General features: G+C 45.1%; 1 protein-coding gene across 1 annotated transcript in view; it reads left to right on the top strand.

Annotated features, from left to right (window-relative positions):
* Window positions 1-537: 537 nt before the first annotated feature.
* The window catches only part of prkci (protein kinase C, iota), a 43462-nt gene continuing 27593 nt past the window's right edge, over window positions 538-16406 (top strand). Inside the window, exons 1-2 of the mRNA XM_080779201.1 lie at window positions 538-942; window positions 15148-15269. Of these exons, the coding sequence (XP_080635327.1) occupies window positions 860-942; window positions 15148-15269 (205 nt within the window). The 5' untranslated portion in view covers window positions 538-859. The remainder of the gene's footprint in view (window positions 943-15147; window positions 15270-16406) is intronic.

The following is a 16406-nucleotide window of genomic DNA, read 5'->3' as shown; positions in this document are numbered from 1 at the left end:
ACTCACACATCAGGCAAAACTTAAAAACGCTCAACAGCACCATCCAGGGTCAGGTCCGGGAGGGACAGTCTGCATACGGGCGTGCACTACAGTACAGTTTCTGTCAAACATGACACATTGAAATACCACCTCCTATCTGACTTGGTATGATCGGAATGCTGGCAATAGTAAATAATAGTCAACTTCCTATAGGCCGGCTACGTTAATAAAGTACGGTATGCACCGATTCGATTACACGTTTAAGGTATTAAAAGTGTAAAACACACACAAATTGACATGATTTCACGAAATAATCCTCAAATCCTCAAATAATAATATATATTTTTGTTTCATATCTACCCAAATATTCCAAAAACAATAGCAGATCAATAAGCTCACACAGTCACAACGCATCAATGACGCGTGATCCATTCCGTGACGGTCACGGTCCACGGATCTACTATTTTTGACGCACGACACCGCCGTAAGGCGATGTGTTTTATGCGCACACATACTCCCCCCCTCCAACATTCCGACAATGGACTCGCCCGTCGCCAGGCCTTTGCAGCAGCAGTAGTACTAACTACTAACAGGGAGTTGCTTGGCGGAACCTCTCAAGTTTTCCCCACTACTTTTTCCAATGTTTATTTTACTTCACGTAAAGAACCGCTGTTAGGTTCCCTGTCTCGGGACGTTTTTGAGTCGCATTGCGTTCTATCACCGGGTAGAGTAGAAACACAGTGATTTAGCCAGGGCGTGGTGGTGGTACGACACACACAAGTAGAAAGCTCCCAGATAGAAGCAGAAGGAAGGGATTCATCCTCCCTCCTCCTCCATCATCCTCCAGTCCTCGGTGACCGCGGCACAGCAGCGCCGACCGATGATGCCGACGCTGCGGGACAGCACCATGTCCCACCCCGGAGAGAACCCCCACCAGGTCCGGGTCAAAGCGTATTACAAAGGGTGAGCGAAGCCAACTCCAACATTGTTCTCCGTGGCCGTCCTGCGGTGTTTACGAGACAGCTGGCTGGATGTTTGTTGAGTTATAATACATTCTTCTAAACAGCAGGCTAACGTTAGCTAGCTATAGCGGCTAACCAGCCTTGCTAATGTGTTGGCTAGTAGCAAAGCTAGTTGAACTTGTCAAGGCAGACAGGCGAGTGGAAGTTTATTTTAAACTATATCGCTCAACACAAATTACGTCATTTTCAGCTGAGAAAAAGAGTTGTGGGGGAAAAAGACGCAATTCTTTGTCCGAGTAGCGACAAAGTGTAAGTCAAGTGAGCTCTAAAAGCTATCCACACATGTTGTAAAGTTCCCTAGAATCCCTACTATACTATGGTTGTCATTGTCAGCTTGCTGTGGTTAACTGTGGTGTGGAATGGTCACTCATAATCTTAAGTGAAGTTTCTGATCAGAGACATGTCACATTCCTGCAAAGATTTCTGATGTGGAACTTTAAAGCTAACAGCTATCACGCTGGTGTGTATTACTCTTAACTATACTGCTATTGCTATCTTGTACAGGTAACATCAGCTTGCTAATTAATTGAGTTGTTTGGAACTAGTTATTGATTGCCACAAGTTTTCCCTCTTCCTCTTTCCTTTTCCTCTGTGTGACAGTTCCTTTGTCCGACTGTCATTCCTCACTGTCAGTCTTGACAAGTCCGTATTCATATGATAATAATATGTGCGGCTGCTCGATGTTGGTGTATTATTGATGCGGTTTCGGTGTAATATTGGTGAGCTGCTTGTTTTTAGTGATGGAAATTATTTGTCACCGAGTTCCATCCAATTGACACTCCCTCTGGCTGTCTCTGGCTGTCGTAGCTGGGACTCCAGTTCATTGAAGACCGGTAGAACGTGTAGCACAAGTCACCGTTGCCATACCTGTTGTGTTCCTCAGTCTTGTTATACACACCCCAAACACTGCAGTGTCCCTGCATCACGAGTTTCCTGTTCACTGAGCAAAACATCTCAAGTATTTGCAAGGTTGCTACAAAGGAATCTCAACTATGTAAAAACAAAACTAATGGAATGGAAAGGGTGTTATCTGTTGGTCAAGTTTAAGTTGGCCATAGCTATATATTTATTTTATTAATAATCATTTAGTAGTGAAATCTGGGATTTCAGGAACCCAGGACAGTGGTCCAACACAGGCTTAATTTGGGGCTTCTCTATTCTACCATTGCTCTGGTTAAATTGTGAAATTGTGCCTGCCAGATTTTGGAATTTCACCTTCTCTAGAGGAAGAAAGTGATAATTAATGGCCTTTAATTGATTTAAAATCATTCAAAACAGAATGGGCCATTTTTTCCAGCTGCCTGTGTCTTGAATTTGATATTGGTACAACTATGTAGTAACATAACTACTCCACATTATTGTTGTTCACTGTTTTGTGAATGCTGTCCCAAATTGGATAGCTTTGGGGACAGTGCCTGGTTCATTCATTCAAGTCTATTGTCAGTGAGTGCCAGCAGCAGTAGGCTCAGTCTTGTACTGTACCAACCCGTGGCACCCTCAGCCTGTCAGGCTGTAACTGGCATTGTTTTCATTTAGAGTTGATGAACACTGTGGTACTCAATAGAGACGGATGGTCCCTCACTGGCTGCATGAACATCCCACAGTATTGTGGTACTAAAATCCAAGATACAATGCGATTGTGGATGGTGAATGATGTTATTGAATATTCATTATTCATATTTCCATAAGTGCAGTGCCAGCATAGTTCTCACTTCTAAGTTATTGGTGCATGTGTGCCTGCTGCATTGTGTTAATTTACGCACCATACACTTCGGCACTTCACTAAACTTGGCAGTAAGTAAGCCTTGCCGAGCCATGATGCCCATAGGGCAGGAGCCTATCTCCTGTGTTTCTTCAGCCTGAGGCAGCTTGATGTACAACTACACTAGCCTGGCTAATAAGCCAGACTAATATCACACAACACGGTCGCGGGTAATCCGCCGGCAGGCAACTTTTTTTTTGCCAACGGCTGATCCGGTCTGGCTTATTAGCCAGGCTACAACTACACCCCCTGGACATGATGTATATGTCGCAGGCGCAGTGGCTCAGCATAGCAGACACCTGGGAATCAGACGGTTCCTTGAGTAAGACAGTGAAGACACTAACCGTCACTTCACCCGAGGCAGTGGCAGTAGCTGTTCCAATATGACACTGAGGGGTAAAATGCAGATTACAAACTCCTATGTGCAATTCAAACTTCCCCTTCATGAAGAGCCCACGCATTCTATTTGGGTATATGGGCACCCCTAAACCATCTCGCCCCTAGATTTTTCCCGCCGACCTGACGCGGACCGTTTCACCGGCTGTACGTCCGGGGCGAGTTGGTAAAGGGTGTGAGTCGTTTGGTATTCTATATATGTACACTAAAACTGTCAGGTTTTGAACATGACATTTTTTTTTAGGCCATGCATCTCTCTGTCTGTTTGTCTTCACGGCATCCTCTCTTCAGCACCTGTTATGGTTGAATGAGTGTGTATTCATTCATTGAGCAAGTAACCCAAAATTGAAATCTGTCCAGACCTAACTGGTCAGCAAGTACGACCTGAGAGTGATCATCATGTCTCCATTGTGAGCCACTGTCTGCCTTTTTGCGAACATGTCACCTGATCGAATTTGTGGTGCAAGTGCATGATTTATTACTAGGCTGGTCTCTCCCTGCTTCATGTTCATCAATATAACATTGAAGAAACATGCTAAACGGTGCTATTCTTCAAAGCCATTGTCTGACAGCAACGTCATGTCTTGAGAAATCACAGGTGCACACAAGACAAATTGTTTAATAAAAGTTTTGAATTCAGTTGACTTGCCTGAGGCAAAATCTAAGCATTTCATTTTATCCGGTTGTGTGCGAGAATACAGGTCGTGTGTGGCTGTGCGCACACCGACACACACACACACACACACACACACACACACACACACACACACACACACACACTGTAAATCAGTCATGCAATTGACTGCAAAACAGATCTACAAACTGACATACATCTATCACTGATGTAATTGCAATCTTAGCTTGTAGATCTCAGATGATGTCATTTACAGGCAACGCAGAGTCATTCTTAAAGTGACAGTACAGAGTACAGTACTGCACCAGTGCTACCAGTGGGAAAAGAAAGTATGGAGCCCTGCTGAGCAATTACATCTGAGCATCTGAAATTACTATTGATTGATTTGAGGGCTTCAGTTTCTTCTTGCAATATTGGTTTTACATGTCCATGCTTCAAATTCGAAAATATTTGGAACAATTTTCATCTACAAAAAAAAGAATCAGTCATATTTCATATGACTGATGTAAATATTTGATGTTCTGTAGCGTTTTTCTCACAATCAACAGTCAATGGATTTGTATATTAATTTGTGAGAGAAATCTAGTAATCTACTACATAATAACACATCTCCTTCACACACCATTATCACTACCGTAATTATTCCTTACCAAGGCTCATCATTTTTAATATAAATGAATGTAAATAGTAAGTTAGTAACCTAGTTCTGCCATAATATCACAATGTAGGCAGTGATAGAATACAGGTTGTGTTCTGTGCAAACATTAAAGAATAGTGTGCCAGAACGGTGTTGTTACATTAGCCACTGCACCGAGAAGGAAAACTGATCTTGGTACTTCATTGAGACATCACTGAGGATACGTCCCAGGTGCATCCATGCGATGTTTTTTTGTTATAGTTCTTCTATTTATAGTGACTCATAGGAATAGACTATGTGACAACCAGGTATAGTCTGGTCAGGTGACCACCGGAGAGACGGGTGACAGCCGGAATGTAGACGGCACCCGGGTGAGCAGTATGGGTTGGCGCCCCAGCCTGAGTTATGCAAAAACAGAAGAACATTGTATAATTTTTGGTACAGTGGTGATGGGCACAGCCAGGCTGAATTTGTAAGTGGGCTACTGGGCTCATGCATTTCCCTGATCAGCTGCTTTCAGCCCTGCAGTTTTAAATGCTCCTTTATGCCACCCATAAAAGCAGAGTCACTCAAACACTTTTCAGAGAGTCAGTTCAGTTGGCACATCACAGACTGTAAAATTGAGAGCTGTGCAGGTTGGACTGTAGCAGGGTGCCCTATTGCAATTTGGTATTATTGCAGAAGTACATTTAAACACCAGCTTACCACAGGCCACAGCAGGAATTGATCAGCTTAATTTACATGCAGGGTTGATCAAACGTCGTTGGGACATACTGCACAGACTGTGCACAGGTATGTATGGTGATAAATTAGAGTTTGCACTTTGCTGTTCATGAATTCAAATAATTTACATTGATATTTGACCCTTTGGGCACGAGCCTTGCACTCCGAAGTCAACCAGTCATCCAACTTTATAATCAATCAATTGTTTCCTGATCACTATCTATTATCCCATGAGTTTGTTGGAGAATGAGCACTTATGCTTGAAATAGCTCCTTGCAAAGCTAAACAGCCAACCAGAGAGCTCCATCCATGTTCACAAATCACGTCACCTCAGCTTTTATACCTACTACAGTGAATAGTTAATTAGGTATTGGTTATTAGGTAAATATCAAAGTAATTTGTCAGTACCTTTTTTGAAGAACAAGAACACACAGCCTGGGCAGTAACCTCAAAGAACAGTTCCTGGTCAGACTCAGATCCTTGTCACATGTTAAGATAGTGTAAACAAATGAGTCAGACATCCAGGACCCCCCCCCCCCTGTACCTGGATACCTATAAAGTAACGCTTTGTGTTTTTCTGCCAAATCCAAAACAACTCTCAGACTAGGAAGGCATATTGTTTGGCAGGAAACTGGGATTACACTGGCTCGTCTGAGTAGTTCAGCCCTTTCCCTCCTTTGTAAGGACCAGCACATAACTTTTCAATGGAGCAGCTGACAGTACAGTACAGTACAGTACAGTACTAAGGCTGTGCTTTGCTTTGTTTAATAGAGTAAAGAAGCGATCCTGCCCTGGTCTTGTGCTTGTTACGCCCAGCACTTATCCAGCTATGTCCATACTGTAGATCACGTGTCAAACTCTAGGCCAGACACGGTCCCCATACCTTCTTATGAAGCCCACATATACATTAAGATTAAGTTGATCAATTTATTGTTGCCCGTGACTGAGTTTTAAATTTACCTCCGTAACTAACTAAACCAAATTGCAATAGGGCACGCTGCCGCAGTCCAACCTGCACAGTTTTCACACTTTTACAGTCTGTGCCGACTGCCTACTGATTCTGTCTTAAAAGTGGTTGAATGACTTTGCTTTTATGGGTGGCAAATGAAGGAGCACCTTATTGCCAAGAATTTTAAACTGCGAGGCAGGAAGCAGCCGATCAGGGAGATGCGTGATTCCTTTCAAGCGGCACGCTTAAATGGCAGGGCATCACGCTCTATCTTTAAAACTTTAACCCATTCTGACCTGAGATCAGATTAGTAGCAGACCTACAAGCTATGAGCTTGTAGATCTTCTATTTTTCAATGGCTAAAGCATAACAAGTGCTAACACCAAAAGGACAGCACTTTACAAGTACTAGATTCAAGCTCATGACGAGTTATTGGAACTGTGTGTGGAACGCGAGATGTGTCAAGGCAACTTTGCTCACATTCCAATTCCAAAGTGCCTGGAATGGGGTGGTGATTGTGCCAGTCAGCGGCACAATCACCACCCCTTTCCAGAGACAAGTGTATGCTCAAAAACAATCACTTAATGCTGAATCCAGCAGGAGCGCACGCACGCATGCACACACGCACAGACGCAACAGACACTCCAAGCCTGTGGATGCGATGCGATCGGTTTTGATATCAATAAATCTCCGTCCTGAGCGCCGGGCGTTACTAATTGATTGAACGGGAGTTCTCCGTCCTTGCCGCTTGCGGTGTGAAACTGATAAGCCAATCAGGACTCTGTTATATATTGTTACATTCCCCGACATGCACACACATTAGCCGCGTGCATTAGGCTAGGCTTAGGTGCAATACATCACCCAGTGATGTGTTTCAGTAATTGCATCATCCCTGACCATCTCAGATCTCTCACTATGCCCTATGAGCATTCTGTGTAGTGTGTGTGTAGTTCCTATGACTATAAGCAGCTCTGTCCTCCACCTCAGCGGGAGAGTGCATGTCGCTGCTGCTTTGGTGTGCTGGGATGAGCGAGGCTCCGCATGGCAGGGGGGCCAGGGGGGGGCCAGGGCCCACGGTGCCTGGGATGAGCGAGGCTCCGCACGGCAGGGGGGCCAGGGGGGGGCCAGGGCCCACGGTGCCTGGGATGAGCGAGGCTCCGCACGGCAGGGGGGCCAGGGCCCACGGTGCCTGGAGGCGGCAGCATCCTCCAGTCTTGGAGCCGTCGTTTCACCGTTCACCCTGACCTGCTGTCTTACCGAGAGGGACGCTATCGGGTGCGACAGAGGACGGTTGAGACGAAGGTCTTTGTGAGTTGTAGTTAAGCAGGAGAGCGTGCACGTGTGTTTTATGTATGACGGGGGTTTATATGTCTGTGTATGTGTCCATGAACATGTGTGTGTGTGTGGATGTGTGTGTGTGGGGCATACCCATGCTTTGCGCGCTTTGCGCGGTGATGACAGAGAGATGAATGGTCCTAGGTGTGTGCAGTAGCCCACGGAGGCACCCTGACCTCCCTTCTCCCGTGCTTGAGCGCTCACCGGTGACAAATGGCCTCTCACTGGGCAGATGGGGCTACCATACCCTACTCATGGTGGTTGAGGTGCCGTGGGGCCCATCGCTAACCCCCATGCCTCTTTAATTTAGCTATAACAAGCCTTTCCAGGAGGAGAGGGAAGCCAAGAATGCCATGTCTGCGTGGAATGCTATGTGCCTCCTTCTTGCTCACTCTGCAATAAGCTGCTCTTAGCAAACGGCACAATCCTTCTCCCTGAGTCACCCAGAGAAATCCCACGGCCTGGTTTGTTTCCCATATGCATTTTAGTTTGCTGATGATATTCTTTTACAGTATGGCACTCAAGGGGTTCACAATTTTGTCTCTTATCGGGATGTAACTCGAACGGTGCTGATTCGGCTGAAGAGCCACAAGGCACCACGCGTGCGCCACAGGCCAAGGGGCCGTTGCCATGTTACATCAATTCGGTGGGGAAGGGATGTTCGCCTCCACGACACACTACTCCAAGTCCAAATGCACCACCATCTGTATTGTAGTCCAGACATTGTTTCAATTACCTCTCCATTGCGAGAGGGAGACGGTGAACATCAAACTAAATAACTAAAATATCTCACAGATGGAGGTGTTCACTGTCCAGTAAGCATGCACAACAACAAGCTAGAGTCAGCAGTGTGTACAGTTGAGCCAACAGCATGGCTCAGTTGTGTGTTTCAGCCTGTGTTTTGCAACACCCTCAGTAGTCTGACATGACATGTGCAGAGCAGACGGTGATATACACAGACAATGGGTTCATACTTATTTCAGGCATGTCGATTAATGTCGATTGATTTAATATGCTGAGCTGAGATGAGTTACAGATGCATAATATGAAGCCATAACCGTTCTGCAAATACAAGCTTCAATATACTCACCGTCGTCGCATCCATTCATTGCATGCGTCCTGCTAATTAACTGCACAATATGCGTTTTAAATCATTTTAGAAAAGCTATACAAACATAGCTTGTAAAACAAAATATATTCCAGTCGATGTTATATATTCCAGTTTCACAGCAGACCCTGTGCACGATGGGGTGGTGTCACGCACCTACAAGCTCGCAATGCGTCGCTTATAAAAAAATAATTCAGTACGTTGTTCAGACTAGTCATTGGTCCGACAAATGACAACCCACCTCGTCTCCTAACCTAACCAAGCACGGGAGCAGACACTAGTCCGACATGCGGACTAGCGTCTATAAGAATTAAGCTGTGGCAGCCAGGCCAGTTTAAAAAGTGGCACAATGCCTGCCACAATTTAATTCATATAGCTGAAACACTGCATGTAGTCCACCTGGTTATACAGGTTATACAAGAGTAAAATGATTGCTTTTTTGGCTCCTCAACATTGGAGCAAATGTGAGACGTCTAGCATTACAGAATGGCAGAAATCAACATTTAAAGTGAAAACCAATCCAGATCTACAATTGCAGTGTTCAGTCAGGTAGATAAATAGGTATTCTGTAGATAGATATATAGATAAACTGTGTATAGATATATCACGCTGCTTCAGCCCTACTTATTGGCATACTTTGACCAGTGACCACCCTCTGTTAGACTGTTACCCACCTGTATTCTCTGCTAACGCTGTCTGTAACCGTTGGCTAAGCTCTGTATCAGTGTCAGAGAGAGTGAGTGAGTGTTTGTTTGAGACAGCAAGCAGGTAAACTTTAACTACAGTGTAGTAGCCACGAGGAGTGTCAACAACAGCTCGGGTCCAGTTACACTGACGTACTCGCACAGCAAGTATCCTGTGTTGGCATTAATACGCTCTCTGTGCTCTCTGCAGACGGCGTGAGGCAACTCTGTCTGTGTGTGTAAAAATGTCCAAGTATTAAACTTTATATGTGTGTTTGTGCACACGTGTGTGAGTTCTGTGGTCTCCATATACATGAATGAAGTGTGTGTGTGTGCGTGTTTCTCTATCTCCCACCGCGCTTATCAGGCCAGGCGGTGGTTTTGCAGGAAGCAGACCTGCCGTCTCAGCCTGAGAACAGAGATTCGACTGTGGGAGCCAGAGTGACAGAAAGCACAGCCTTTACTCTCCACTCCCCCACCATCAGCACTGATTAACACCAACAGGATGCAGGGAGAGAGAGAGTGAAAACAAATGAACAGGGGAGGACAAGAATGAGAGCGCAAGAATTTATGAGTGTGGATGGAGAGAGAATTAAAAAAAAACCTCACGGGGTGAGAATGAGAGAGGGAGGTGAAGTAAGTAAGATAATAAAAAAGAGAAGGAGTAATGAAAAAGCAATAGAGAGGGGTGCAGTACTTAGTTCAGACTAGTCATTGGTCCGACAACCTAACCTACCCCTAACCACAAGCACGGGAGCGGCGCATGTTCGAGCAGTTTCCCACATGTCGGACAAATGCTCTGTTATTATGTGCGGATCCCATAGATGGAGAGAGAGAGAAATGAGAGAATGAAAGGTAGAGATGGACTAGTTTGTTCTTGACCAGTTCAACACATTTCTCGTCCAATACAGAAGCTGCATTTATTTGATGGCAAACTGTGCTATCAAAAACGCATTATCGGACAAACACTGGCCACAGAGTAATGGCTTATTCATTTTATAGGCTGATATAAAGTGTGTGTGTGTGTGTGTGTGTGTGTGTGTGTGTGTGTGTGTGTGTGTGTGTGTGCGCGCGCGTCTCCTGGCAAGGATTGGACCTACTCTGACCTTACATTCCCAGTGTTTGATATGGCCTTGTGCAGGACGTGTCCGTGTGTGTATTTTGTGTGAGAGATGACTCCAGCTGCTGTTCTGTTGAGTTCCTCTGTATAATCAATTGGGGTGACGCTCTTGCCAGCAGCAGTAAAAAAGAGAGAGGGTTATGCCCTCTTTCTCTCCGTCAACCTTTCTCTTTCACTCTCGTCTCCAGCCCTCTTTGAGTCTACCCCCTACTGTCTAACCCAGACATAAATCCTTGTACTGTACTGTACTGTATAGTGCTTCTGTGCACAAGTTCAAGGTTTTCATTATCACATAATGATACTTAACAATGCAACTGAGACAACATTGCGAGCAGTGCAATTCTTGTACTTGGAGCCTACACAGCAGTGTGACTAGGGATGGGTACCAGAACCAGTGCCAATTTGGTACAGATTTTTTTGATTGGTCAAAACTGATATGCCAAAAGCTCCTGGACAAAAGATGATGCTGTCAGTAATATAAAGACAAGTCACTCCAGTCTAAAAATCAGACCTGTCTGAAGTGAGTGGTGTTGTACTGTACTTGTACTGTACTGTACTGTACTGTACTGTACAAGCCCTCCTCCTTGGCCTGTCTGTGTGTTAGACTGTGCAACAGTGACACCTGGTGGTGAACAAATGCTATTTTCGTGCTTGGACACAGCCAGGGACAGACAGACACATAGCCGTCTATAGGGCGCCTGTCACACCTATCAGACAAGCGTCTAATCAATGTTTTATGGTTTCATCTGTCTTGTCGTTTGTCGCATCAATGTACCACAATGCTTTGCGTAATCTGGGCGGTGCGTGCCTGCGTGGGCGGTGCGAGGACATGCGGAAACAGATCCACGTGTTGGTTGTTGTCCTTACGCTGTTAGCTGCGGGACGCAGTAGCTAGTAGCTTGTTGGTTGTGTCGACGTGTTGCGTCTCCACTTTATCAGTACCACTACCACAGTAGGTGCCAAGTCTGGCACTGATTCCGTGTGTATGTATATAGCCTCCAGGTACGCAGACTAAGCATGGCATCATTGTGGAAAATTAATATTTTCTGTTAGCAACGACTCCATTATTTTTAATAAAGCGCATCCATTTTACCACAACACACGACTTGCTGCATTTCAGGCTGTTAGCCATGACGCAGACGTCGATGCAGGCTATAGGCGAAATATAGGATAAGAGATGACATGCGTCTCCAAGTTGGAGCCTATAGTTGCGCCTGGGCGCACGGCTCTCTCCTATCTGCAGTCCGACCGTTCAGCGTTACTTCAGGAGAGGAGACGACACCTCGATGTTAATGTTATTAAAAAAAGAGAGAAAAAAAAGGGGGGAATCATATTTGAACCATAATCTGAAGTAGGCCTAATGTACAGTAGGCCCATTGGGCATAGCCAACACGGCACATCATTATCACATCTACATTTATCCTTCAACATTTCATGCCCAAAATGATTGTTTGGGAGCAGTAGCATTTTCAGAAATATAAGTCATGGCTACGACTGTTTCATAATATCCAGTCCAATGCGCACTGCCCATGCGAACGGAAAACATGTTCATTCATATTAACAGTTTTATTTTATTTTAACAACCAAATCATATGGAATGGTTTGAAGTAGGCCTTCATTTATAATGTCGCATCCTCTGTGTAAAGCACTGATGTCCTTTTATATCGTTGGTCCGTGCAGTCAGACGGATAACTATTGATTATGGGTCGGGTGGAATAACAAACTGATACGAGGTGGAACGAGAGATCTGAACGGAGTCGACGCGACACCTGAATTATATAAGCATTAGGCTATATAGACCAGAGCTAGGTTAGGAGTGAATGATAAAATGCATGCACCTTGAATTATAACGTTTGTTTTAATTTTCTGTTCGGCCACGACGGGCAGGGATTATATTTTCCTGTTGAATTGCTTACTGGAACAAACCAAACTACTTTACTTAACAATAAAATCATTTTCGTAACGAAAGTGCATAGGCGCTTTCCTCTTCCGTGTCTGCACTATGCAGAAAAAAAACAACAGACTCAGAGTGTGAAAAGACCGCCCAGTGCAGCGTAACAAACGGACCTTCTCTCCTATTGGTTGGCGGGTAAACCCAACCCTTTTTGTCTTGTCTGAGGTGCCGCCCTGTTCTTCATCTTGTCGCCTACAAAATGTTTTGTGTCTTGTGTCTTGCCCCCCCCCCCCCCCCCCCCCCATGAAACACGTTTGTCTGATGAGACCACGTGACTCCCATTAGAAATGCATTGGGAGCTGTCTTGTCTGATGCTTTTCATCAGACAACCATAAGACGCTTGTCTGATAGATGTGACTGCGGCCTAGGAGTGGTTGCACCACTCAAAAAGTGTTTAACAAACAGAATTTGCTAGAGTGGGCCGCTGAGGTATGTTTGAAAATGCATTTAAACCAGTTTCTGTTTTCCGTCTGAGAAAACGACTGTATCCGCAATCGATTAAGTGGCTAGCTCTGTTCCTCCGGTCCCTGTTGGATCACAGTACACCACACACACACCACACACACACACACACAGACAGTGCACACCCTCACCACTGTATAACATTAGAAGACCGACGGAAAACCCAATTTCACACATCGTTTTATCCACCACTTTTTGTTGTTAGCTAACACTAAATCCATAGAGCCTGATTTTTATTCATGATGTTGTCGAAAATAGCAGATCAAGATCAGCACGTTGCATCACACAATTCGACATCACGGACGAATGTGATATACAAACTTTACCCTGAATATTTTGCACTGCACTGTTTTGCCATCTCGTTTGTCAAAATCCTCCCATCACACTCACAATTTGGCAGCAGCTTGAGGAAAAGGCAACTCCTGGCGCACAGATGCACACGCAGTTTGTAAAGCAGTAGCTACTGTAGGTTTATGTTTTGAGCTTTTTTAAAAATGGGAAGGCTTTTGAATGTTTTTTAATATTACACAGTACATATACAGCAAATACATTTCAAATTAAATCCACTCAAATATGTTTCACATTTTTTATTACAGCACGAATCAAACGTATACCGTACTCCAAGCAATGAATTGTCCCTAGTTGTTTGTACTGTATGTAGCACATTTCTCAAAAGTCCCTACAGCAGTGGAGGTAAAGTGAACAGTGCAGTATAATGCTGTGGATGTGCCAGTATGTGTCTGTCTTCCTCACCTCATTCACTCATCTATTTCTCTTCTCCACTTGCCCTCTGTTTGTACCCCCCACACCCCTGAGACGCCTAGGTCCAGACCCCCAAGGGGGGGTGCGGTGTGTGTGTGTGTGTGTGTGTGTGTTTGTGTGTCGTGCGGTACACCATGTCATGTCTGGCCCCCTCCCTCGGCTCAAACTTGTTAACACACAGTTACGGAGCCAGAGGGCAGGGAGCAGAGAGGACATCAATCCTGCTGCTGGCCAGGGGTCGCCCTCAGAGGAGAGATGATGAGGGATAGATGATCGAGTCCAGTGGGGATGATATTCTCACTCAGCTACTGCCACACATTTGTGGATAGATAACCCGCCACACACTGGTGTGTGTGTTAGGGTCCAGGGAGAGTGATTGCATGTCTGTATCTCTGTTTTTGTCTGTGTTAGTGTGTGTGCGTGCGTGTGGGTGCTGCTGTGCGTGGTGATGGATGAGGGTGGTCGCGTGCGCCTGAGCCGGCGCTTGTTGATTAAGCGTAAGGCATGCTGCAAAGGAATATAGGTGAGCGGAGGAACAGAGGGGAGCTCTGTTCCTTTGCTCTCCAGTAACCAAGTGGTCTATGCCAGGTGTCTTTCTTAGTTTCTTTCTTTCTCTTTCTTTGGGCTTTACTTCCTCTTTCTTTCTTTCCCTCTCTCACCATCTGCCTCTCGTGTGTGTGTGCCTCTCTAACTCCCACACGTCGTGCTGCATAGATGAATAGACAGATACAATGTGTCAGACAGAGTCTGAGTCACAGCGTTGTTTAAAAGGGCTCCTGGCTCCCATTCACCTTGCTCTCTTGAGTCTGCTGAACATCGGGGACTCTGGAGCCTCTCAAGGTAGTTGGAAAATAAGGCAAATATACCGCAGTCTGGCATGATCAAGGTTAGAAGGGCAGTGGGTAGGATACAGTTTTCTTGTATATTCATCACTGGTACTAAAACCATATTCCCAGATACCTTATTTAACTCACTGAATGAACCATAAAATGATTTGTTTTTCGTGCATACAATATGCCATCTTCTCTTAAAAGTTTCTCATTAAAACAACTTTATTGTGGAAATGGAGCAGTGCCTTCATTAACTCTTTTATTGTGGCTAGCTGTTAGCATAAAACCCAGTTCCAGGTGCCACCACCATACGCGTTCACTTTAAGAGTCAGTTTGCCCGCCCCCCACACACACACTCACTACACACACTTTAGTCTCATTGGCACAAGCACACACTGTTTACCTTTCGTCAGAAGCTTTTACACGGCGGGAGCGTCGCGGTACAAAAGGCACAAATTAAATCCGAAATGTGGATGGCAGAAGATCCACCAAGGACAGCTCTCCTGGATTATGATTTCAACTGCTTTACACTGATTTATATTTTCAATCCCATAGCTGGAGCGGTGGGGTGTTGCCATAGCAACCGAACCAATGTCAAAAGCTGCCGTGGGGTCTGTATATATATATATATATATATACGGGCCTGGGATATAACGTCACCTAGCGGCCGGGTCTGTATATATACGGCGCATAAATAATTCAACTTGTAAGTGTCAAACTTAAGTCGATGCCTTTTTTTGAACCTCTCACACAGTTAATTAATCTTTTGAACTGTCTGTTTTTCTGTGCAGGGACATCATGATCACCCACTTTGAGCCGTCCATCTCATATGAGGGCCTGTACGGGGAGGTGAGGGACATGTGCTCCATGGACAACGACCAGCTCTTCACTATGAAGTGGATCGACGAGGAAGGTATGCCTCCCTCCCACTGTCCAACTACGTATATGTCTTAAAGGCTTTCTACAGGACATACTGGACACAGCATCCATATAGGATGTGTCCAGAAGTGCTACAAATACTAGTCTTGTGTGGCTAGATTGATTGAATATTTTATTAGACAAAAGAAAAATGCAAACGGCACAAACAAGGTACAGTCAGCCATTTTGGTCCAAAATAATTTCCGAAGACAGACCTTGCGGTCTTGTTTACATTCGGGTCCCATGCACTCACTCACACAGCAATTGGTCACCTCCGTCCTCCTCTGATCTGCTGGTCAGAGGAGGTCAGACAGGTTGACAACTTGACATACGCACCACATGGAGTGGTAGCTCTCCACTACTCCCCCTAAACAAAAAATATTCCTATTGGCTGTTTTGGTTGTATGATGCTATTGCTAAGATGACCTTCTACACTGAATTTACATTGTGCATAAAACCGTCACACGTATAAACAAACGTTCATAGGCACACATAAATACACGTTATGGGACGTTACGCCTTCTTGACTCTGAGGCTATAGCTTTTCACGTCAGTCTGAGAAAGGGTCCCCCTCTAGTCCCCATTATACCCAGAGTCCCCTCCCCAAGTCCTTGTTGTCAGCCAGTTAGTCAGGCAGCAGTAATAATGTCATAGCAAAGATGGAGCTGTCAGGTCTGTGGGCTCAGGAGAAGGTCAGCCTGCCTAAAGTCATTAGCCTCAGACGTACTGCGCTGGGCTGGCGTCATCAGCAGCCTGATGCTCATAATGAACTCTTCCATCGTGTGGGGGCTGTCTCGTCTACCTCCCCAAACACCACTATGCATATACAGTACAATCTTTCTCACACACACACACACGACACACTGAAACCACATCCAAAACTCGAAACACCCTGCATGTGTCATAGCTTCTGTTTCCCACTCATAATTATGTCACCTGTTTGCCATTAGGATTAGCTATGTACACACTACCAAGAATGGAATAAGTGATCTACTGCTCTCTCGCTCTCCATGCGTGAAACACCTAAGCCTGACTTCCCTGTTAATGATTAGGTAATAATTAGGCATGAGCTGGGGACTGTCTTCATTTATTATTGCAGGCTCATTCTTAATGACCACGTTCAAAGCACCTC

The sequence above is a fragment of the Protomyctophum bolini genome (assembly GCF_963924005.1).
Source record: "Protomyctophum bolini genome assembly, chromosome: 12".
In the NCBI taxonomy this organism is placed as follows: domain Eukaryota; kingdom Metazoa; phylum Chordata; class Actinopteri; order Myctophiformes; family Myctophidae; genus Protomyctophum; species Protomyctophum bolini.
Note: the sequence above shows the minus strand (reverse complement) of the source record. Positions and strands in the feature narration are given on the sequence as shown.